The 24,946-nt window shown below is 42.0% G+C and overlaps 1 protein-coding gene across 2 annotated transcripts; it reads left to right on the top strand.

Annotated features, from left to right (window-relative positions):
* Window positions 1-19,059, top strand: wdr75 (WD repeat domain 75). 2 transcript variants are annotated; one of them, XM_024137857.2, is made up of 20 exons: window positions 1-125; window positions 3,014-3,143; window positions 3,897-3,962; window positions 5,441-5,540; window positions 5,720-5,841; window positions 6,033-6,103; window positions 6,436-6,552; window positions 6,673-6,761; window positions 8,211-8,369; window positions 9,831-10,006; window positions 10,261-10,436; window positions 11,838-11,989; window positions 12,167-12,341; window positions 13,384-13,478; window positions 13,626-13,721; window positions 13,968-14,137; window positions 14,405-14,464; window positions 14,589-14,735; window positions 15,053-15,144; window positions 18,753-19,059. In XM_024137857.2, exons 1-20 carry the CDS (start codon window positions 40-42, stop codon window positions 18,970-18,972), a joined length of 2,499 nt encoding a protein of 832 aa, XP_023993625.1. In that variant the 5' UTR covers window positions 1-39; the 3' UTR covers window positions 18,973-19,059. The 2 variants fall into 2 exon arrangements, with proteins under 2 accessions (XP_023993625.1, XP_023993624.1); XM_024137856.2 differs by having other exon boundaries at window positions 2-125; window positions 12,164-12,341.
* Window positions 19,060-24,946: the final 5,887 nt, after the last annotated feature.

The raw sequence follows: 24,946 nt of genomic DNA, 5'->3' as shown, positions 1-24,946 counted from the left end.
TGGGTCAGAGGCGAAGGTTCATAGTTGAAATTCGAAAAGATGGTSGCGCACGCAGAAATACGCGTGGTTCACCGTGGTGGCAGCAAAATAAACTTCAGAGAGCCAGTTATTACAAATGATTCCAGGTACGTGTGTGTACTTTGCAGCTGACATGAGCTAAACCTGAATTAACTGTATGTCACAAGTATGGCATGGATGCAAACTGTAGCCCTGGCTAGCTACTGTGGCTAGTTAGCTAGCACGTTAGCTAACGTGTTACTGTATAGCTACAACACAAGTATTCTAATCTTGAGAGAAACGTAACGTTGGCTATTGTTGTCTGTGGTCCTGTAGCTCAGTTGGTACAGCATGGCGCTTGCAACGCAAGAATTATGGGTTCGATTCCCGGGAGCACCCATACGTAAAATGTATACGTGCAAGGCCATTGCTTCGTCCCGCAACGAACCATTGTTTATACAGACGACTCGTTGAGGAAGCTTCCGTACGTAGTCAGGCGTCCACTTAACAGCGGCATATTCCGTATCTCTAGGGACGATRTACTGCATGATCGTAGCTAAATCGCTTTGGGTAAAAGTTCTTGCTAAATGGCTTATACACAGAACCAAGTGCAGTGGTGGAAATAGTACCCAATTGTCATACATGACAGTCATTTTCTATTAAGGTATCTTTACTTTTACTCAAGTTAAAGTCACCCAGCAAAATAATAGTCTAAAAGTATTTGGTTTTAAATATACTTAAGTATTAAAAATGTAATTGGATAAAATATACTTATAAACTTATAAATAATTGCTTATATTAAGTAAACCAGACGGCACCATATTCTTGTTTTTTTTTTATTTATGGATAGCCAGGGGCTCCAACACTGACATAATTTACAAATTAAGGATGTGTGTTTATTGAGTCACCAGATCAGTGGCAGTAGGGATGACCATTTTCCTGTCCTGCTAAGCATTCAAAAGGTCAGAAATTGTATTCAGTAAAAAGTACATTATTTTGGATTCCAAAAGAAAATACTTTTTTAAGTACATTACACCACTGCACAGAACAAAAATAAAAATGCAACAGGCAACAATTTCAAAGATTTTCCTTAGTTACTATTTATAAGAAAATCTGTCATTTTAAATWAATTCATTAGGCCCTAATCTATTGATTTCACATGACTGGGAATACAGATATACATCTGTTGGTCATAGATACCTTACCTGGTAGGGGCATGGATCACAAAACCAGTCAGTTTCTGGTGTGACCACTATTTGCCTTATGCAGCACCCCACATCGCCTTTGCATAGAGTTGATCAGGCTCTTGGTTGTGGCCTGTGGATTGTTGTCCCCTTCTTCAATGGCTGTGCGAAGTTGCTGAATATTGTCAGGAACTGGAACATGCTGTCATACACATTGATCCAGAGCATCCCAATTGTGCTCAGTGGGTGACATGTCTGGTAAGTTTCAGGCCATGGAAGAACTGGGACATTTTTAGCTTCCAGGAATTGTGTACAGATACTTGCGACATGGGGCAGTGCATTATCATGCTAAAACATGAGGTGATGGTGGGGGATGAGTGGCACAACAGTGGGCCTCAGGATCTCGTCACGTTATTTCTGCATTCAAATTGCCATCGATAAAATGCAATAGTGTCCGTTGTCCGTAGCTTATGCCTGCCCATACCATAAGCCCACCGCCCACATTGAGCGAACCACTCGCCCACACGATTCCATACATGCTGTCTGCCATTTTCCCGGTACGGTTGAAACTGGGAATCATCTTTGAAGAGCACACTTCTCCAGCATGCCAGTGGCCATCGAAGGTAAGCATTTGCCCACTGAAGTCGGTTAGGATGCCGAACTGCAGTCAGGTCAAKGCCCTGGTGAGGACGACGAGCACGCAGAGAAGCTTCCTTGAGACGGTTTCTGACAGTTTCTGCAGAAATTATTCGGTTGTGCAAACCCACAGTTTCATCAGCTGTTTGGATGGCTGGTAACAAATGATCCCGCAGGTGAAGAAGCCGGATGTGGAGTTCCTGGGCTGGCGTGGTTACACTTGGTCTGCGGTTGTGAGACTGGTTGGACGTACTGCCAAATTCTCTAAAACAACGTTGGAGGCAGCTTATGGTAGAGAAAGGAACATTCAATTCTCTGGCAAAAGCTCTGGTGGACATTCCTGCAGTCAGCATGCCAATTACACACTCCCTCAACTTCAGAAATGTGTGTCATTGTGTTGTGACAACTGCAAATTTTAGTGGCCTTTTATTGTCCCCAGCACAAGGTGCACCTGTGTAATGAATTATTATGCTGTTTAATCCGCTTTTTGATATGCCACACCTGTCCGGTGGATGGATTATCTTGGCAAAGGAGAAATTATCACTAAAAGGGATGTAAGCAAATTTGTGCACAAAATGAGGGAAGCTTTTTGTGCGTATGGAAAATTGYTGGGTTCTTTTATTTCAGCTCATGAAACATGGGACTGACACTTTACATGGTGCGTTCTTATATTTTTGGTGCCACGTTTGATAACACTTAAGGGACCCACTTCCTCTCTGCTTACCTCATGTCAAAATAAGTCCCCCAGAAGTTATTCCTTTTTATCTACATATTGCACACGTGCAGGACTTTTATTTGAGGTAAGCAGAGAGGAAGTGGGTCTACAACAGACCCACGTTTGGAAAGTCTGTTAAATAATACAATCTTTTAGATAATGTGTCTCAAATTCCCTCCCGTCATAATGACCAACCCGCCATGGCCACCGGCACAGTAAGTTGAAATGGAATTGTTTTTAACTTCTGGCTTCCCAGAATTTTATTTCTGTTTTTGTGCAACCCAATACGCTAGCGTTTCTTCTATTGTATGTAAATACACCTGAGTTGCTAAAAGCACCTAACCGCTATCGTAAGCTAGCTAGACCTGTTTTTGGTATTTAGCTAGCTAGTTAGCTAATCATAATAAACAGTCGGGTGTCTATGTTGAATCGGGAATAATCATAGTCTGTAAACTGATTTCTTTCCGGTCCTTTTCACCAGGTTCCTTTTGTGTGCCTCGGGGGAGTCAGTGAAAGTGTACAGTTCCAGCTCTGAGGAATGCGTCCATGATTTGCAGGGACACACAGACCTGGTGTCAGGCATTGTCCGCAACCCTTCAAACCACCTGCAGGTTTGTAAATACAGTAGCTACCAGTTTGTGTGCCCGATATGTGTAAACTTTCCATACTGGGCATTACAGGAAAGCACTATACAAAACAGMGCCATAGACTTTAACTAACCGTCCTTGGCGACACTTTCTTCGTTCTTGAGTCAGTGAAAAAAGTATCTTTAAATGTCTGTGTCCAGTTGCAGGTGGTTCTACAAAAAAAAACTGCAAAAACGCTTGGCAAAACAGTGCTACTATTCTTGCCATGTAATCTTGTTTTTTTACCAAGTGAGAAATCCCTCTTGCATGTGTGTAGATCTTTGTTTTGGTTGCGCAATCTGTCATCTACTTCTACAGTTCCTGCAAAGATGTTGTAAAATGCAAGATGTCTGGCAGCTAAAATGGCGAGGGAACACCTCACTTGGTGCAAAACGTAGATTTAATATCTTTTTTTGTTTTTGTAGAATGACCTGCAACTAACACATTTCTAAGATACTTTTTTGACCGAATCGAGAACAAAGAAAGTATAACCAAGAAAAGTTAAGTTGAAAAATCTAAGGTGACATCTTGTATAAGGCTTTTCTGTAACGCCCAGTATGGAGACATAGTTATCACATATCTGGTAGCTATAAATACAGTAGCTACATACGTGTCTGCAATCAGCATGTTTGTCGAATGAATGGTTTGTTGTTGCTCTTATGGTTTGGTGTTTCTGAGGAATGTTTGTTCATTGCAATGTTTTGAGTGTAGACGTGACATTGTTGCACTCTCCTGCAGGTATACTCGTGCTCAGCAGATGGCACTGTCCGATTGTGGGACTTCACAGATGGCATCCTCATCAAGGTACAGCCGCACCCTTTGCCAAAATCATTTGCGATCGCTGCTTCCTTTTTGCTTTATGTACAGTACTAGTCAAAGCTTGGACACCTACTCATTCAAGGGTTTTTCTTTATTTTTACTACTTTCTACATTTTAAAATAATAGTAAAGACATCAAAACTATGAAATAACACACCTGGAATCATGTAATAACCAATAAGCTGCCTTGGTGACAGCTTTGCACAGACTTGGCATTCTCTCAACCAGCTTCTCCTGGAAAGGTGTAATTCATCGCAAAACATCTCAATTGGGTTGAGCTCGGGTGATTGTGGAGGTCAGGTCATCTGATGCAGCACTCCATCACTCTCCTTCTTGGTCAAATAGCCCTTACACAGCCTGGAGGTGTGTTGGGTCATTGTCCTGTTGAAAAACAAAAGATAGTCCCACTAAGCGCAAACCAGATGGGATGGTGTTTCGTTGCAGAATGCTGTGGTAGCCATGCTGGTTAAGTATGCCTTGAATTCTAAATAAATCGCAGACCGTGTCATCAGGAAAGCACCTCCACACATCACACCTCCTCCATGATTCACGATGAGAACCACACATGCGGAGATCATCCGTTCACGTACTCTGCGTCTCACAAAGACAAAGCGGTTGGAACCAAAAATCTCCTATTTGGMCTCCAGACCAAAGGACAGATTTCCACCAGTCTAATGTGCATTGCTCGTGTTTCTTTGCCCAAGCAAGTCTCTTCTTATTGGTGTYCTTTAGTAGTGGTTTCTTTRCAGCAATTTGACCATGAAGGTCTGATGTTGATGTGTCTGTGAAGTATTTATTTGGACTGTGATTTCTGAGGCTGGTAACTAATGAGCTTATCCTCTGCAGCAGAGGTAACTCTGGGTCATCCTTTCCTGTGGCGGTCCTCATGAGAGCCAGTTTCATCATGGCGCTTGATGGTTTTTGCGACTGCACTTGAAGAAAAGTTCAAAGTTCTTGATTCCGGATTGACTGACCTTCATGTCTTTAAAGTAATGACGGACTGTCGTTTCTTTGCTTATTTGAGCTGTTCTTGCCATAATATGGACTTGGTCTTTTACCAAATAGGGCCAATATCTGTATACCACCCCTAGAATGTCACAACACAACTGATTGGGTCAAACAAATTAAGGAAAGAAATTCCACAAATCAACTTTTAACATGGCAYACCTGTAATTTTAAATGCATTCCAGTTGACTAGAATGGTTGTGAGAATGCCAAGAGTGTGCAAAGCTGTCATCTAGGCAAAGGGTGGCTACTTTGAAGAATCAAATATAAAAAWATATATTTTAATTTAACACTTTTGTTTACTACATGATTCCGTGTGTTTATTTCCTAGTTTTGATATCTTCACCATTATTCTACAATGTAGAAAATAGTACAAATAAAGAAACCCTGGAATGAGTAGGTTTGTCAACTTTTGACTGGTTCTGTATTTATAAATCACTTCACTATAATACTTTTCAGACCTTCATTATTGGGTACCCCATCTACTCCATATACGTCTCTGAAAATCATGGAGGGGTTGTGTTTGTCGTCGTCCCAATGGCAAATGAYAAAAGCTCTGGTAAGTACAAATCAGAGGTTTGCATTTGCACATCAATTGTCCTTAAATGCCTATATAGGGTCTTTTTGCAGTCAGTCAGTGTTCTTTCAAGTCACAAGTGATTTATTTTGTAATTGGTCAACATAATAGTGCAGAATGTGGAGGAGGGTGATCTCTGACATGGTTGTGTGTGTCTTCAGAGCTGTTCCAGCTGGTAGCTGTTCATCTGCCCCGAAGTGAGGACCAGGAAGTGGAGGCGCGAGAGCTCTCGGCCGTCCTCTGTGATGTCAGCCCCTCTGGGGCTGCCTCCTTTGGCAGAGAGGTACGTGTAGTAGGCCTACCTGGAACTTCAGTAGYAAACAAGTCTCTGGCAGCAAACAATTTACGCTTGGGTCACTTGTCATAGTTTGCCATTGTATTGTTAAGCGAAAGGTTAGAGTTTTTTTTTATTACCACCTCCAATATGGACGCCAGCTCTTTGTGAAAAGCTTGTTTATTCCTCCAATCTAACAGGGTGAATACATTGCTGCCGCCAAAGGTTTACAGCTTGAGGTGTTTTTCTTCAAGAAGCAGAAGTCCTACAGGTAAACAACATTCTGCCCTGTCAGGAGGCTGTCCCCTTCAAGGACTCTAAGCATGAATGTTAATGTCTTTCTGGCTAGTGTTTGTGAAATACAAGTCCAAACACGCTGAACGGCAGTCCTGTCTGTTGGATGAGTGGCCTTTCTGCTTGTCTGTGGTCAGGAGTGGGGGAGTTCAGCCAGCCCTCTCGATTGTTTTGAGCAACCCCCTCGTCTGGAAACGGGATTGATTACATTACAGTATGTTATGGGGATTTGACATTGCCCGACTAAACATTGGTCATCACTAGTCATAGCACTCATTCAACTGTATTGTCTGTTTCTGTGCCCCACAGGTTTTTCCTCAAGCCGGGGAATAAGAAATGGGCCAAGAATGCCTTCACCTGTGTCTCGTGCCACCCTAAAGAGGACTGTATCGCCACAGGTCACGAGGACGGCAAAATTCGCCTGTGGTGAGTGATGCCGGAGGAACATTGCGGCCATGACCATACATGGTCTCACTTAAGACCACATTTAGGGGGAACACTGGATTGGCATCACTCACAATCAATGTTCTTTCTCTGTCTTCATAGGAGAAACTTCAACCAGAAGAAGGAGTACACATACTCCACCCTACACTGGCACCACGGGGCAGTCAACACACTGCAATTCACCCCTGAAGGTAACCTATAACCCCTGACCYTATAACTGTTGAATTATACCTGTACAAATCATCATCTTTGATCACACTACAGGGGTCGCATGTCTGTTATATGAGATATATTCCCAAATATTAMATTTTCTCTGTTAATTAAGCTGTGTGCAAAGAACTGACATGCATGATTGTTGCTGACACTCTGATTGTCCAGATGAAGGGAATTAAATAGTCTATAATGCGCACTACTGTGGCACTCAACTCAAGCAGTGGTACTGCTGACAAAGTAATTCAAAGCCTCTACTTTGTCACTCGGGTCGGCTTGCAACTTTCCAGTGCTACTATTTTTGCCATGTAATCTTATTAAAACAAAATCAGAATACTTTACCTATTTACCTCGTCGACTTGCCATGTGTTCTGTAAGATAAATATTCCTCTTGAGGCGCATTCAAGTTGCGAGAGCCATGGGGAGGGAAACATGTATTCTGACAAGCAATCAGTTCACATAAATTGTTAATGCAAAGCCGTTTTGGTAAATGTATTATGAAAGCATTTTTGACCTTTGTTTAAAAAAAAAAGTTACAGCTGAAGTTTTCAGTCATGGTCTAGGAGCAGCTGCGCAACAGCTCAAAGTGGACAATGGCATCTTAATTAAAGGGCAGTGATGTACTTTGTAATAGAAATGCCTGAAAGTGAACAATTAATTATAATAAAATATTAATTATGAATAACAACAACAATCAGGATGTTGTGTCCAATGGGGTAAATGCAGATGGACAAACCCCATGCTTCAGCATATGTAAATGTTATAGCCACTATGCTGCATCAATTGGGCTACAGGTGATAATGCTTAGTGCTAATGGTACATCTGATAGACCATGCATGGTCCAATATGTCAAAATTATTCAAATATTTTTACCAATATGTTATTGGGCTCATTTCTGAAGGTGGAAATGATATTTTAGATGTTGTCAGCATACTTATTTTCTTTCATTTTGGAGTAAAATGTCCTTTTATAAAAGTCAGCAGAACTGAGCTTCTCAGTCCTTCAATATAAAAAGGATCCTCGATGAACTGCAAGGAAAACATTAGGACATTTAGCTGGCTACATTCTTTCTATGATAAACATGAGAAATCTGATGGCAATGCGTGTTTTTTTGGGGAAAAACACCTTGCACTTCTGTTATCTGATGAAAACCCGGCTATTTTTTGCAGAATGTGTTGCATTAATGTGAAGAAAAACTATAGTTGCACGCCGCTGATCATTCTATTTAGGCAAATAAACCCAGTTGACTTTCAATATGAAATGCAGGTGAAATGGTTTGAAACTCAGATTTTCTGATTGTCTGCGTTTTGAAAATGCACATTTCTAAAAGCTAATGCGACCCCTGCTCTATGCCAACTGTTTTCCTGGTTCATGATGGAAGCATTCTGACCAGTGGCGTGATGGCCTTTGTCTCCGCTTCTTTTCTGTAGGCACCAACCTGCTAAGTGGGGGGATAGAATCGGTGCTGGTCCAGTGGCGTTACACACAAGCGAACCAGACGGACTTCCTGCCGCGCCTGGGCGGCGCAATCACACACATTGCCGTGTCACCTGACGGTTCATTGTTCTGCACCTCCCACTCTGACAACAGTAAGGACTGTTGCACCCTGTTACAATAATTTCATGGTTCATTCCTCCATCTTGCCTCCCTCCCTTGAAGTAATCACTGATCTGACATGACTGGAATGGTAACTGCTATGTAGTGGATTTCAGTGATTACTTTAAGGAAAGATGCTTAAAACTGTTCAGGGTCCTCCGTCTCACTCTTGAAAGGGAAGATTCCCAAGTAGCATATACTATTTTATCTTAGCAATGGCTGGTGCTGACATCACCATGTACAGTGGGGTCCAACATTTGATTAAAGATGAGCAAAAAATACTGTGTATATAAACAAATAAATCAAATCGAATTTTATTGCTGACACAAACTTATCTGATGTTATTGCGGGTGTAGCGAAATGCTTGTGTTCCTAAGTAATTCTGAGATATATTGTATGCACCATTGTTTTTATTATTTTATACTAACACAATTGCTCAGAGAAAGATTGTGTTTAACAAGTAATAAATAAATACATCTCAAAGATAGGGGTCAAAATATTTGGATCCCCCGTTCAATATTGCCCTTGCAAGGATAACGACCCAGACTTTTTCTAAAAACATTTTATGAGAAGAACACATTGTAAATGCCTGGAGTTTGCTAAACGGCATTGGCACTTGGATTGGAACCAGTGCTATGGTCAGATGACATGATAATAGAGCTCTTTGGCCACGCCAAAGATGCATAATCAGAAAAGAACCACATACCTACTGTAAAATATGGTGGTGAATCATCAGAATTTCATCTTTTTCACCTGGGGATTTCCTGGTATCAAATGAGTTAAGGTCAAACAGCATCATGAACTTTACCATGTACCAGAACATTTTGTCCAGAAGGCTGAAACTTGGCAACACGTGGATCTTTCAGCAGGACAATAACCACAAGAGCACATCCAAAATCCACAAAGAAATGGTTCATTGACCACAAAATCGACATTTTGCAATGGCCATCTCAGTCTCCAGACCGAGATGGCCATTGACAGACAGAACCTCATTGAAAACCTGTGGTTTGAATTCACAAGGGAAGTCCATAAGAGCAGATTAAACATATCAAGGGTCTGGAAGGATTCTGAATGGCGGATTGGTCTAAAATCCCTCCCAATGTGTTCTTCAATCTCAAAACATTTTCGAAAAAATCTGTCTCGTTATCTTCGCCAGGGGAGAGTGCTAGAGTAAAGAGATTTTGATCTCTGACTTGTTAAACAAAATCTAGTTCTCTGAGCAATTGTGGTAGTATTAAATAATATAATTTCAAAAATAAATTGCGCATACAATATAACTCATTATTTTTATTATTTCTTTTAGTCTTTTTTTTGCTTATCTTTATCAAGGGATCCAATAATTTTGGACCCCACTATATGTTGTGTCAAACAACTGTAAGGGCTTTTGGATGTTGTCACAGAGTTTAATCTGTAGACCTGATCCATCTTTTTTTCTCCCTATTTTCCCTGTCAAGAAATCACTATCATCCAGAGCTGTGTTAAAGTGTCGGCCGTCATCCAGGGGCTGGTCAAGAGTGAGGGTGTGCGGACAGACCTGATGATCGACCCGCGTAGTAAAGCCTTGGTGCTCAACGGGAAACCAGGCCACTTGCAGTTCTACTCTCTCCAACGCGACAAGCTGCTCTACAATGTAAGCACAGCTTTTATTGCCTGGAGCTGTCAATGAAAAACACCAAACACTGTCCTTGTTAACTTGGCCCAGGGGAGCTACCTAGGAAGGTTCTTGAACGTTGATGTCATGTGACTATTAGACATAGAATGACTAGAATGGATGGCCTGAGTCTTTGGGGTCTGGCTTCGCTCTTTTGTCATGAACTCAAAATTAACTCTTATTGACCAATCAAGCTGATGAAAATCATTTGACTATTTCTCTTCTACCTTCAGTTGGACATAGTACAGCAGGAGTACATCCACGAAGAGGGTCTGGACCAGTTTGAGGTGGTCAGGGCGGCGTTCGACACCCGCGGCGACTGGCTTGCTACGGTGGAGGAGAGGACGCAAAAAGGCTCTGAGCTAGAGATCAATTTGAAGCTGTGGGCGTACGATGAGAAAACTCAGAGGTACTATTTGTTTGCACACCATAGTAACCACTACTGGTTACATGTTGTACATGTCTTCATATCAACGTGCCATTTTTCATGCTCGTCATTAACAAGCCCCTTAGTTAATGCTGTTCACACGTTTGGCCGTATCCATGTGATACTTTTTGTCTTGTAGTGTATGTGGCCGCCTGCTCGTYGAACATCGCATTCCAAAATCATGGCCATTAATATGGAGTTGGTCCCCCCCCTTTGTTGCTATAACAGCCTCCATTCTTCTGTGGAGGCTTTCCACTTGATGTTGGAACATTGCTTCCATTCAGCCACAAGAGCATTAGTGACGTCGGGCACTAATGTTGGGCGATTAGGCTTGGCTCGTAGTCGGCATTCCAATTCATCCCAAAGGTGTTTGATGGGGGTTGAGGTCGGGGCTCTGTGCAGGCCTGTCAAGTTCTTCCACACCGATCTCGACAAACCATATCTGTACGGACCTCGCTTTGTGCATGAGGGCATTGTCATGCTGAAACAGGAAAGGGCCTTTCTCCAAACTGTTGCCACAAAGTTGGAAGAACAGAATCGTCTAGAATTGTATGGTATAGCGTTAAGATTTCCCTTGGCTGGAACTAAGGGGCCTAGCCCGAACCATGAAAAACAGCCCTAGACCATTATTCCTCCTCCACCAAACTTTACAGTTGGCACTATGCAATCGGGCAGGTAGCGTTCTCCTGGCATCCGCCAAACCCAGATTAGTCCGTTGGACTGCCAGATGATAAGGCTTGATTCATCACTCCAGAGAACGATTTTCCACTGCTACAGAGTCTAATGGCGGCAAGTTTTACACCACTCCAGCCGACACTTGGCATTGTGCATGGTGATCTTAGGCTTGTGTGCAGCTGCTCTACCATGGAAAACCATTTCATGTAGCTCCCTACTAACAGTTATTGTGCTGACATTGCTTCCAGAGGCAGTTTGGAACTCGGTAGTGAGTGTTGCAACTGAGGACAGACAATTTTTACGTGCTTCAGCACTCGCCGGTCCCGTTCTGTGAGCTTGTGTGGCCTACCACTTCGCGGCTGAGCCGTTGTTGCTCCTAGACGTTTCCACTTCACAATAACAGCACTTACAGTTGACGGGCAGCTCTAGCAGGGCAGAMATTTGATGACCTAGTGGCATCCTATGACGGTGTCACGTTGAAAGTCACTGAGCTCTTCACTAAGGCCATTCTACTGCCAATGTTTGTCTATGGAGATTGTATGGCCGTGTGCTCGATTTTATACACCTGTCAGCAACGGGTGTGGCTGAAATGGCCRAATCCACTAATTTGAAGGGGTGTCCACATACTTAAACATACACTATATATACACAAAAATGTGGTTTCCATCTTTCGTCCACTCTCTACCCTTCCTCCTCCCCCCTCTGTAGTTTTGTGCTGAACACTACAGTCACAGCCCCCCACGAGGACCAGATTACAGCCATGTGCTTCAGCCCCTCACCAGAGACCACCATGCTGGTGACCATCAGCTTCGACGGCYACTTCAAAGCCTGGCTGCTGGCAGACAACTCGGACACCACGGGTAAATGGTTATTTTCTATCACTGAGCCTGATGGCCAGGAGTTGGCAAGACCTGCTAGTTATTGTTCRCTGACACATGATTCGGCTAATCAAGGTATTGATGATGTGCTAAACCACATTGACGCTCTAATATTCACCCTGGCTTTTCATTTCTCTCTATGCCGCTGACTACCAGCAGAGGGCGCCTCCTGGTCATGTGACTTTGTGGGCGGGTACCACCTCCTTAAGCCTGGCTGCTGCTGCTTCTCGGCCGACRGCTCCCTATTGGCTGTCGGTTTCCAGGAAGTGGTGACTGTATGGAGCCCCTCCTGGGAGCTGCTTACCACCCTGTCCCAGCCCCCAGGGGCCATCAGGTCAGAGCTCACTCGCACACACCTATAAACAGACAGACGCACTTAGCAACAACTTCACACACTTATACAAGTATACACAAACATGCATGAAATGTCTGCAGACACTTATACACAATGTGAGCAGACATTTCAACAAAAATGTGTACGTTAGCAGATATGGCTGTCTATCAACAAACAARATGGCTTTTTAATCTAGCAGCTGTGACTCGTGATATGAACTTAGATTCACATTTTACATTGTTTACTTGTGTAAAAACCCTCCGTGGTAGATAAGTCTGTAATATTTGACTTCACTGGCACAAAACGAGTGTACTTTATGGCAACAGATCGGGAACATACAAAAAAAAACAAGTGATATTGGCCAGCCATGTYAACTTGGGAGACAGAACCTGCTCCGTAACATTGAGGGAGCCTCTACAACAATATTTGCCAAGTCAACTCCCCCTTCCTTAGGTCAGCGAGTGCAGAAAACTAGTATTTGGTGTTGAGTCTTACTCAATTGCATGCCAGAGCTGCCTAGCTGCTGCCTATAAACTCGTGATCAATGTTAACTGTTGCAGTGCTGTGTCATTTACGWGTCCCAATTTGAATGTGTTCTTTTTACTTCCATTTGCATGCCCTGGTTTTAGTGCTGTTATGCACAATGGTCCCAAGAGTCAACTATACATCACTCTTCATCCTTTTACTTCCCCCACCTAAATGAGGATGTAATGTATAGGGCTAGCTCTGCCTCATATGTGCTCTGAGTAATGTAGGCACTTGCTGGTACAGAAATGGCTTTGGAAGGCGAGCACTGGGCCTCCGCACTGTTATTCCAGCTGCCCACAGCCCCTTGTATAACCGCCTCCTATTGATTTTCTGTTTGGCGTCTGCTTGTGCTCTGAACAGAAATGATTTCAGATGACTGTATTTGTTGTTGTAGCTCTGGTGTGGAAAAGGTCCTTGCCACTAATCCTGTGAGTGGTATGGTCATGGGTACTTTGAAAGTATGGTAAGAGACTGGTGAATGGGTTTGAAAGATGAGACTTTTTTGATCCACCAGGGACCTTTGTTTTGGAAGGTTAAGCTGTTCCAAGTACCTGTTGGGGACCAGCACCAAGAACCAACTCTGTTGCTGGAACCTCCTCACCTGCTCACGTAAGACAGACCCTCTGACGTGTGTGTGCCTATGTGCAATTGTCCTATAAGCAACATAACCACAACCTAAAATAAAATCTGTTCAATCCATAGACCTGACGTTTGTTTTCCTACTTTCGTTTCTCTCTCTTCCCTTCTCTCAATCAGTGGAGTGGAGTACCCCCGTGGATGTGAGCCTGCTCCAGGCCGACCCACTGTCTGAGAACATGGCTGCCTTCTGCAGTCAGTCTGGCTGCTCCRACTGTGAGTGCTTCCTGGTTGTAGCTCCTAGCTCCAACAGGACTCTTTCTCTTTGCYTATTTAGATTTAGACTTGGCTGGGTCTACCAAGACCAAAGTACATATTATGGAATACCTAGGGGAACCTGCCATGTTACATGTGTGCAACTAGCTAAACTTTGGGTCTTTGGGTTGTGTGGTATGGCAACATCACCTAAACATCACCTAGGTTACATGGGCTTCACTCATCAATGACCTCTCCTCCCACCAGTGTTTGTGTTCAAGCCCAGCGAGCCGCTGCCCTTCTACTCCCAGAGGGCCTTGTGCACGGGCAAGGTACAGCATGCCGTCTTCGCCCCGCGCGACCAGATGCTGGAGAGCTGCGAGGAGCACGCTCAATGGCTCAACAGATCCCAGCTCTACTTCCTCACCCAACACATGGTGAATATATAATACACAGACTGTCTCCAGACTCATGGCTTCCTCGTCTCCTTTCCTTTGTCACCCCTAATACATTAAATGACTGGACACACCACATGTTCTGTTCCAATTCAAACCTTGAATACAAGATCSCCCAAACTACTAAATGACATTGAACGTAAAGAACCCGTTCATCTGAGGGGATGGCGCATGTGTGGGTTTTACTTCTTATTCCACTGGCAGGTAACTAACCACAGAGTTCTGTCTGACATCCTCTCTCCATTGTAGGATTTGATGACGTTTAGCACTAAGACTGAGGAGGACAGACTGTTGGCGTCCAGTAAACGGGTACAATCCCACTTTGTTACAAAGCAGTTGCGAAACATATTGCCAAAGTAATCTATTCCTGTAACACATGTATAGCATTCTCTATTGAAGTCCTGACTGTATTTGTTTTTGGGGTGTTTTTCAGCTCATGGTGGACGACAGTGTTGCCGTGACGCCGTTCTACCTGTTGTTAGGGAAACACAGACGGCAGCAACTGGAGAAACAGGAAGCGCTGACCAATCCCATGGCAGAAAGGATTCAGTTACCACAGGGTTCCATTGCCATCAAGGAGGTGTGTATGTGCGCACACGCATTCATGCAAGGGCCACTGGCCATTTATTTGCGTACTTGTAAATAAGCTAGTGTTTCTACGTTCTGTAGTGTTGGCCCTCAAAGTTCATGTTTAGTTTTGCTTAAATAGTGCACGTGCCAAGTACTTGTATACTTCCATGTAGTGAACTACTAAATATACTGAGTTCACTTTAGATGCTAGCTAAAACAAGTTGGTCTACAAATATTTCTAGATTGTATTAGAAAGTTAGACCAGGTTCTGGGGGGGGGGAATAAGCATCAGGAGCTCCTCATAACTCACTCCTCTCTCCCCCTCAGCTGCTATACACCCCAGCCCATGTCCTGCCTTCAGCCTCGTTCCTCTGCTCTATGTTCGTCCGCTCCCTGCTCATCTCCAGCTCTCCTGCCAGGTGAGTCCAGTAACTAGTAGTTACTTTATTGTTCCAGACAAGAAAATGAAAAATAGACATTGTGCCAGTCTGGTGTAGCGGTCGAGGCTTCCGACTCAGGACCGCATATACATTTTGGCCACCCTCTGTCTATGCCTCTACTATTGAGGTCTGAATTCTGTTATTTTTTTTAATTATACATTACAATTGACATAGAATCACAATAAATAGGTTAAGCTATATTGGCCTGAAAACTATTAAGGTCAAAGCAGTATTGTGATGATGGCCTTGCACCCTAGCGGACTCTTTCACCAGTCTTGCTCGGACACATCAGTGCAGATGGAGACACGGCGAGGAAGCCACATCAAATGAAATTTGACCACCTGGTTTGTCTTAATCCCAACTACAAGGCAAGAATTGTAACCAGCGCATCCGGTTCAAGAACTGGAGTTGTGCAGGCCACCACACACTGGCCGTGTCCGAATACCCATACTAGTGTACTACAGACTGCATACTATTTACTCTTCGCCACATACTATTTAGCAAGTACCGGTTAGTAAAAAGTATGCCCCGGGTGCAACGCAGTAGCGGCTCCTGATTGGCTGAGTAGGTGGGRTGGGACAGACATGCATCGCATTAACCAGCCTGAAAATAGCTAATTTTCAACTTGATTAATTTCTCTAAACTCTGAATAGAATAGGAATTGCGTTATTGGCCTACTCAAGCTGCTTATAATCAGCCTATCACATTCAACCTATACTGTAGTAGACCATATAGCCCATCTATSCTAGGACTGAAGACAGAAAAATATTATTTTGATTCCATTTCAACATATTTATTAGCGAAACCAAAGTGCTGTAACATACACTACCGTTCAAAAGTTTGGGGTCACTTAGAAATGTCCTTGTTTTCCATGAAAACATACATGAAATGAGTTGCAAAATTAATAGGAAATATAAATATAAATAATGATTTTTAATTAAATTATTGTGTCCTTCAAACTTTGTTTTCGTCAAAGAATCCTCCATTTGCAGCAATTACAGCCTTGCAGACCTATGGCATTCTAGTTGTCAATTTGTTAAGGTAATCTGAAGAGATTTCACCCCATGCTTCCTGAAGCACCTCCCACAAGTTGGATTGGCTTGATGGGCACTTCTTGCATACCATAGGGTCAAGCTGCTCCCAAAACAGCTCAATMGGGTTGAGATCCGGTGACTGTGCTGGCCATTCCAAAATGGAGTGATAGCCTTTAAGATACCTTTTACCCTGTACAAATCTCCCACTTTACCACCCCCAAAGCATCCCCAGACATCCCATTGCCTCCACCATGCTTGACAGATGGCGTCAAGAACTGCTCCAGCATCGTCATTTTTTTCTTCATCTCACGAGTGTTCTTTGTGATCAGAACATCTCAAACTTAGATTTGTCTGTCCATAACACTTTTTTTTTTTACAATCTTCCTCTGTCCAGTGTCTGTTCTTTTGCCCATTTTAATATTTTCTTTGTATTGGCCAGTCTGAGATATGGCTTTTTCTTTGCAACTCTGCCTAGAAGGCCAGCATCCCAGAGTCGCCTCTTCACTTTTGACGTTGAGACTGGTGTTTTGCGTGTACTATTTAATGAAGCTGCCAGTTGAGGACTTGTGAGGCATCTGTTTCTCAAACTAGACACTCTAATGTACTTGTCCTCTTGCTCAGTTGTGCACCAGGGCCTCCCACTCCTCTTTCTATTCTGGTTAGAGCCCGTTTGTGCTGTTCTGTGAAGGGAGCAGTACACAGCGTTGTAYGAGATCTTCAGTTTCTTGGCAATTTCTCACATGGAATAGCCTTCATTTCTCAGAACAAGAATAGACTGACGAGTTTCAGAAGAAAGTCCTTTGTTTCTGGCCTGTAATCGAACCCACAAATGCTGATGCTCCAGATACTCAACTACTCTAAAGAAGGGCAGTTTTATTGCTTCTTTAATCAGAACAACAGTTTTCAGCTGTGCTTACATAATTTCAAAATGGTTTTATGATGATCAATTAGCCTTTTTAAAATGATTAGCTAACACAACGTGCCATTGGAACACAGGAGTGATTGTTGCTGATAATGGGCCTATGTAGATATTCCATTTTTTTTAAATCAGCTTTTCTTTCAAAAACAAGGACATTTCTAAGTGACTCCAAACTTTTGAACGGTAGTTTAATATAAATGCAATCAAATAGCCTAGTACACACACACTTTTCAGATGTTCAAATCAAAATGCTATTGCACAGAAAAACATGGACAGTCAGGTGCATCGCAAATTCAGAACTGCTGGACAGCAACATAATAAACTAAACCACTGATCATTGGGAACGAGATCAGAATGACTGCTCAGGCTTGATCCATTAATTAAATAGGTAGCCTACAAAACTTAAACAATACATATGTTCAAATCAAAAGGCCTGAGTAACATGCCATCAATAACGCAGTACCGACACATTCAGAAATCAAGATGGTTTAGTATTTAGTTTAAAAGCTCTGACGAAGGCCAAGAGAACAGACTTTTCAGTGAGAAAATAGATTCACTATGGGTAAAATAAAAATACTTCTGTTTTCAAATATGATGCAATACTAATTTTAAAGGAGAACAAAAACTACTTAGCCTACTTTTTTTTTTTTCACTGCAGAAGCTTTTGGCATCTTCCCATTTTTAAGTAGCCTAGTTTTGTTGYTTGGCTACTTGAAGAAACCTAGGGCCTATCACTCGCAGCCCACCTCTTCCAATGCATTGTGGAAAAGTGTGCATCAAATTTGACTAGATCTGAAATTAGTATAACATCCTAGCATTTAGACCATACTTGATTTTTGTTGTTTCCCGCTATTTGTTCACTTCTGTAGCGCATCCCCATATCTAATTGATCAGCTGTTGTCAAAGCTGAAATGAGTATGCCATCCGGGCGTTTAAAGTATACTTGATTTTAGAAATGTCACATACTATTAAACTTAAATTTAAAACTGCCTATTTAGAAAGCAAGTATGGGTATTCGGACACTGCCATTGACTTCCTTTGGAAGGTTGTGAAGTGTTAACTGTCCGCTTTCATTGAGAGGTTGATGTGGACTGAAAAATGACATKAAGAGGCATGTGCATACTGCACAGTTATTATTTGGATGGTTGTTGTCTGCAGCACTCCGACTTGGCATGATGTCTGTGTTGACATTGCTCAGGGTCACTCTGCCAAAGGCCTCCTGGGAGATCAGAGATGGCTCCAGTCTTGGCAGCGAGGCTGAAAACATTATCAGCCTCTCGTTAATCATTGATTTTTTYCCAAACCAACAATATGCCGTCAGAACTTTTCAAATGCTGACTGAAAAGATCCAAAATAATGTCCCATGATTTGTATTCAGGCTTGTTCTTGGATTCCCCCAGGTGGTTGTTTTAAATGATCGTAAACATAAGGTTACATGGGTACAAAACCAAACCGTATGGTTGGACTACTTGACATGAAAACAGACTGATCCACCTCGGTTCAGCAGATAAATTGACAATGCTATGGAAAATGTCATTTTATGCTGACTGTTAGGAATAGTTGCTTAGTTGGCCTCACGACCGGGACTTTCACCTCCCTTATACAAGTGTTTTGTTGTTTTATAATTGCTGAAGAGAGGAAAAGGAACCTGTAGAAGAGGAAATGGAGAGTGAGGAAGAGGACTCTGAAGGGGAAGCAGAGCTCCGAGACGCCAGGCAGGATCTGGGGGGGTCGGCAGCATGGGGCCCAGGTGAGGAGTTGGGGGCACCAGCTCTCACGAAAGCCCAGGAGCGGGAACTGAGGAGAGTGAAACATTTTGACCACAGCTGGCTCAGTAGCCTCCTGGAATGTTAACCTTTACCAAGCCAAAACACACACTTTACCCGGTCATAGTTTTCCTATGGCTGTATTTTGATGTAATAAAATATTTCAATTTTCAAATGTGCCGTATCATGCTTATCATTTTTGGCATCACCCTCCCAAGATCATTTTAGTTTTGCTGTACTTAAAAAAAAATGTTTTGTGTGTGTGTGTATATATACACAATCTCACTATGTATGTCTGTCTCTATGCAGTAAGGTTGGGCAGTATCGTCATACCGTTTCTCATCCCGAGATTTACTTATTATCGGCTTAGTACACAAGAGGGCGCCAAAAAAGCCAATTGGGTGTCTATTACCAGAATGGTAACAAAATTAGCACAAGTAATAGCGCATTTCCATAGCTAGATATGCTAACAAGCGCAAACAAAAATAAATGAAATGCCAAAGACAGGCAATCCAGCTCATAAAGTTATACGTGTATAGGTAGGACTTACCGAATGTCCTTTTGTGAGTTTGGACTTTTACAAGCGAATGTAAACGAAAGACATTGCTCAAATGAACAAAGTTTTGAGGCATGCTTGTATGAAGCAAGAACAGTACTGGTCGCTACGGCAACGAGCCTGCCTGCTCTGCTTGAAAAAGAGTGGGGGAGGAGCAGCAGACAGGCCGAGAACTGAGAGGAGAAAAACACAAGGAAATTGAGACACCACTGGCTCTAGCCTACAGATAACTMATCCAAAGGGCTTTGACTTCTCAAACACTGCAGAAAGCTAACACTATGATTCACCCTCACATTATTAATTCAGCCASTTACTTAGATAACTAGCAAATTAAATTTAGGGGTTGCGAGATTCTGCGTTTTTCACACAGGAAAAAGTCATAGATCTTTCAGTGTTTTCTAAAGTCAGATCTAAAATGCTTCTTATTGTCATTTCTGCTCGGTGTCAGACATTTTGTGYTTCAGTTGCACTTCTCCATTCAGAATGCCGTTCATGAATTCTCATCTATCACTGATAGTCAATGCTCTGACGGTGTAGCTACTTTTCTCTGGTACTTTTCTCAGTGTARCCAGCCTACTTTTCTCTGGTAAAATGAAAGATKAACTTTAAGCAAAACATTCGGAAATGTAGATGGCTACATTCTTTCTATGATAAACATTTAGAAATTTGACGGCCATGCATTGTTTTTTTTTACAAAAATACCTTGCTTTTTCATTGTAAGCTCATTTACTTGTATGTCTGCCTGCCAAATAGCGTKGCGCTTCTGTTGTCATCTGAAAGTTCATTTATTTTCAGACATGTGGCACTAATGTATTTTCTGTGAAGCAAAAAAACTCTTGACTTTCAATATAAAATGCAATCCTTGTCAATACCACAGCTKGACTCACCTGCTCCCATTTTCTACGGTTGCGCTATTTACAAACAAACAAACAGGTGACTGSCTCAACTGTTCTGGGGAACTACTGTATGCTTCATAATGTCACAGGTGAAATAAAGAACGCRATCTGCTTTATCTCCTAAYGTATTGCACAAGTTGACTGCAGCTATTTACCTAAAGTAGCTACAAAAATAAAAATGTAGCRAAAAACTTCAAATAAATTATTTTAAAGGGTATTGGAAAAACCATCCCCTGGCTATTTCCAAATACCCCAGTATACTGCCCAAGCCTACCATGCAGTATTGTTTATTATGCAGATTGCACTAGCTGGACTTTGATAAGTGAGTCAATCAATGTTATTCATAGTGTCATTGTGATTCATTGTGTCAAGATTGCTGGCATACACATTCATGGATGTAATTGTAGTTCCTAGAGGTAGAATGAGCTCCAAGCCCTGRCAAGGAACTTAAAACTGACCAAGTCACATTTTTCTGTTCCTCAAGTTGACAAAGCGTRCGTAGGTCTGCCTCAGCAGAAACTGGGTCACCCTCAGTTGGTTTCCCTATTGGCCCAAAATGATATGTTTAGTCAGTGAGGTATGTTTAGCGTGTTAGTGACCCAATATCACCTGGGACTGTAAACCTGATTCCATTTAACCAGAATAGAAACCACTGAGGGTAGAAAGCCTGTTGTGTTTTTAAGGTGCTATCGGYAATGTCGGGCCATAGGTCACTGTGCTCCTAATTTTAAAAAAGGGGTTMATTTAGAAAGAATTATGAAAGAAATCGGAACTATTAAGATTATTTTTTGTATGTTCATGTTTCTTAAGATCAGCGTGACATTATCTGAGGAAACAAACTCAAATCTTCTGCATGTCTGTTTTATCTGGAGTCTTAGTTAATTTAAGTAGACATTGGACTTCTTAAAGTGCACTTTTCCCCTTAAACCCTCAAGGCAAGGAGGAGCGTTTGTAACTGTTGGGTAGAGTGTGTCAATATAATGCACTAGGCCTCTTAGAGAGCTTGTGAGCAATTGGGGGACAGGCGGCGCTGATGCAAATCCAGAAAAGCCAGTCGATCTACTGGCCACACGGGTCTGTTCTGCCCAATCTGTCACTCATGTTGTGGGAAACCAGGTCACTCTTTGTCTTTCGCCTGCAAGCACACAGGTCTAGATCATACAGTTCAGCTTAGCCAGTCAGTCCATTTAACACTGGCTGTCAAAGGAGCTTCTGGGGCAGATTAGGGACAAACCCCTGTGGAATGTGAACCTGCACAGTGGCGGCCTGGCCAGAGCTAGAGAACTGGGACTAGGAACTGACTGAGGGGGCCTCTTAAAATGGCTGCAGTCTTCTTATACAGTACAATGAATTGGTTCCTGTGATAACATAAAACACTAACGAGACAGAGTGTAAAGACTTTTTTTATTTATTTCAGAACTCATGCAATACAAGYTGTATAACCGTCCTCCACTTCAATGGAGTGTGATGTAATTATTGCATACAAACATCTCAATTTAMTCCTCGAATGTTGAAAGCTGTGATTACATAATGATTTCACAATGATTCAATATTTTGTTTTAAACAGATTATCTAACGATGCTTTTTCTGTATTTAACAATGATGGGAGAKTATGGACAGTACATATTATGGTCCATTGGAACAGTGTACTCATGATTTTCTTGGTTTATGCATTAGGGCTGGGAATTGCTAGGAACCTTATGATATCACGATACTTCAGTGCCGATACGATATGTATTGCGATTCTCATGATTCTATATGTATTGAGATTTGATGTTCCAAACAAATGGCTCACTATGTCTGCTGCAGAGAGACGAGAGCATGAGAAAACAACTMGTTTTGATCTGTCAGGGAAATAAGTCCTGAAAAYRTKKKSKCKCKSTKTTWWAAAGATGCTATAGAATGAAAAATATCGGGGTTTTGGTGCAGGTACAGCCGACCAGCGCTAGTGTACACTACAAACAGTAGCAAAAAAAATGTATACTGTGATCTGTAACTATCAACAAAAAAATCCCATTACTATTATGCATGAGAGCATTGCTTGTAAACACGAGGCAGAGAAATTTCACAAATCGTTCAGAAAACATATATTTGCTAATTGAGAAGTTAACACTTATATAAAAACATTTAAAAACCAGACCAACATTTAAAGACAACAATCTGACAATGTTCAACTACAAAAAATGTACATCCAGTACAGTGTATCAAATAGTATATATCAATTGACGGCGATTGTTATATGAAAAATATAAAATTGCCTTGTCTGAAGTATTCCTGAATAAATGTTAAACACATTTTCTGGAGAATGTGCTTACTTTCCATTTGAGGGGTAACCCATGCCAAACATCAACATAGAGCTCAGTTCCTGGCATTTCTCTACAGAACACCAGCTGCAGTTCCACAAACCCGCAGTTCTKTCCGACTCTAGCTCTGGGCGGTGTATTAAAAGGCTCTTGTAGGCAGATGTAAAGAAAGGCCTCACTGTTCTCTTATAGTGCCATGGCTATTCTCTGCACCAATCCTAATATTTTCATTACAAAATCTCAGCCATGGTTTTCATGGGCAGAGGTAATAACCATAGTCTATTGTGAACATGTGAGTATTAGTGAGTCAAACCACATAAAAAAAAAAGGCTTCTGCAAACCTTTTAGTGGTGTTGGAGAGCTCCAAGAGCTMCAAACCTACAGTTCTGCCTGGCAACCACCTGGTTGGTGTAATGGCAGTCCTTGGCCAGCTGAGACAACCTGAAGATGCTGACTTTCTACTCTGGCAAGTGAACACGGGGTGGGGAGGTCTGCTAGACTAAGGGGGGAAGAGGGGAAAATCACAGGTAAACTTGGGAGGGATTTTGAAAGCCGCCCACAGGAAAAAGGTGGTACGGTTTTTCATGCTCACCYAGTGTCTGGGTTTACAATTGCGCTGTGTGTGTGCGTTTTGTGGCAGAGCTTAGCGTAATGATGGCTCGGTATCATGGTCCTGCCAGGAAACTAAAAGTCCTTCAGTTAACCTCAAAGTGGGGAGGCAGGAGCTCAGCCATTATTATGGACATAGTACAATCACKTAAAGTATTCATACCCCTTGACTTATTCTACATTGTTACAGCCTGAATTCAAAATGTATTACTTTTTTTCTCTCCGCCATYTACACAATACCACACAATGACAAAATTAAAAGTATATATATAGATATCTAGTTTCCATAAGTATTCATACCCCTGTGTCAATACTTTGTAGAAGCACCTTTGGCAGCGATTACAGCTGTGAGTTTTTCTGGGTAAGTCTAAGCTTTCCACACCTGGATTGTGCAACATTTGCCCATTTTTATTATTTTCAAAATTCTTCAAGCTTTGTCAAATTGGTTGTTGATCATTGCAAGACAACCATTTTCAGGTCTTGCCATTTTGATTTTCAATTAGATATGTCAACTGTAACTCGGCCACATTCACTGTCTTCTTGGTAAGCAATTCCATTGTAGATTTGGCCTTGTGTTTTCGGTTATTGTTCTGCTGAAAGGTGAATTCATCTYCCAGTGTATGTTGGAAAGCGGACAACCAGGTTTTCCACTATGATTTTGCCTGTGTTTGGCTCCATTCCGTTTCTTTTTTGTACTATCCAGTTCTTAACTATTACAAGCATACCCATAACATGATGCAGCCACTACTATGCTTGAAAATATGGAGAGTGGTACTTTAATGTGTTGTATTGGATTTACCCCCAAACAACTTTTTGTATTCAGGACAAAAAGGGAATTGCTTTGGCACATTTTCTGGCAGTATCTTGTTTGAAACGGGATGCATGTTTAGGAATATATTTTATTCAGTACAGGCTTCCTTTTCACTGTCAATTTTGTTCGTATTGCTGTTGATCCATCCTCAGTTTTGTCCTATCACAGCCATTTAAACTAGTAGTTTTAAAGTCACCATTGGCCTCATGCTGAAATCCCCGATCGGTTTCCTTCCACTCCGGCAACTGAGTTATGAAGGACGCCTGTATCTTTGTAGTGACTGCGTGTATTGATACACCATCCAAAGTGTAATTAATAACTTCACCATGCTCAAAGGGATATTCAACGTCTGCTTTTCTTTACATTTTTGCCAATAGGTGCCCTTCTTTGAGGCATTGGAAAACCTTGCTGGTCTTTGTGGTTGAATCTGTTTGATATTCACTGCTCGACTGAGGGACCTTAAAATTATCTGTATGTGTGGGGTACAGAGGTGAGTTAGTCATTTWAAAAAATCATGTTAAACTCATTGTACACAGTGAGTCCATGTGACTTGTTAAGCACATTTTTACTCCTGAACTTATCTAGGTGTGCCATAACAAAGGGGTTGAATTCTTATTGACTCAAGACATTTCAGCTTTTCATTTTTMATTTGTAAAAATGTGAAACAATTCCACTGACGATATGGGGTATTGTGTGTAGGCTAGGAACACAATCTCAGTTTAAAATCAGGCTGTAACACATAATGTGGAAAAAGACAAGGTGTGTGAATACTTTCTGAAGGTGCTGTAGAAATCAATCATGACAAATAACTAGTAGTTTACATTGTTATGCTATAGTTAAGAGAATTGCGGCGGGGGGGAGGGGGATCGAGATCGTAAGTGTACACA

This window comes from Salvelinus sp. IW2-2015, unplaced genomic scaffold, assembly GCF_002910315.2.
Source record: "Salvelinus sp. IW2-2015 unplaced genomic scaffold, ASM291031v2 Un_scaffold1322, whole genome shotgun sequence".
In the NCBI taxonomy this organism is placed as follows: Eukaryota; Metazoa; Chordata; class Actinopteri; order Salmoniformes; family Salmonidae; genus Salvelinus; species Salvelinus sp. IW2-2015.
The sequence above is the reverse complement of the archived record's forward strand: the minus strand, read 5'-3'. Positions and strand labels throughout refer to the sequence as shown.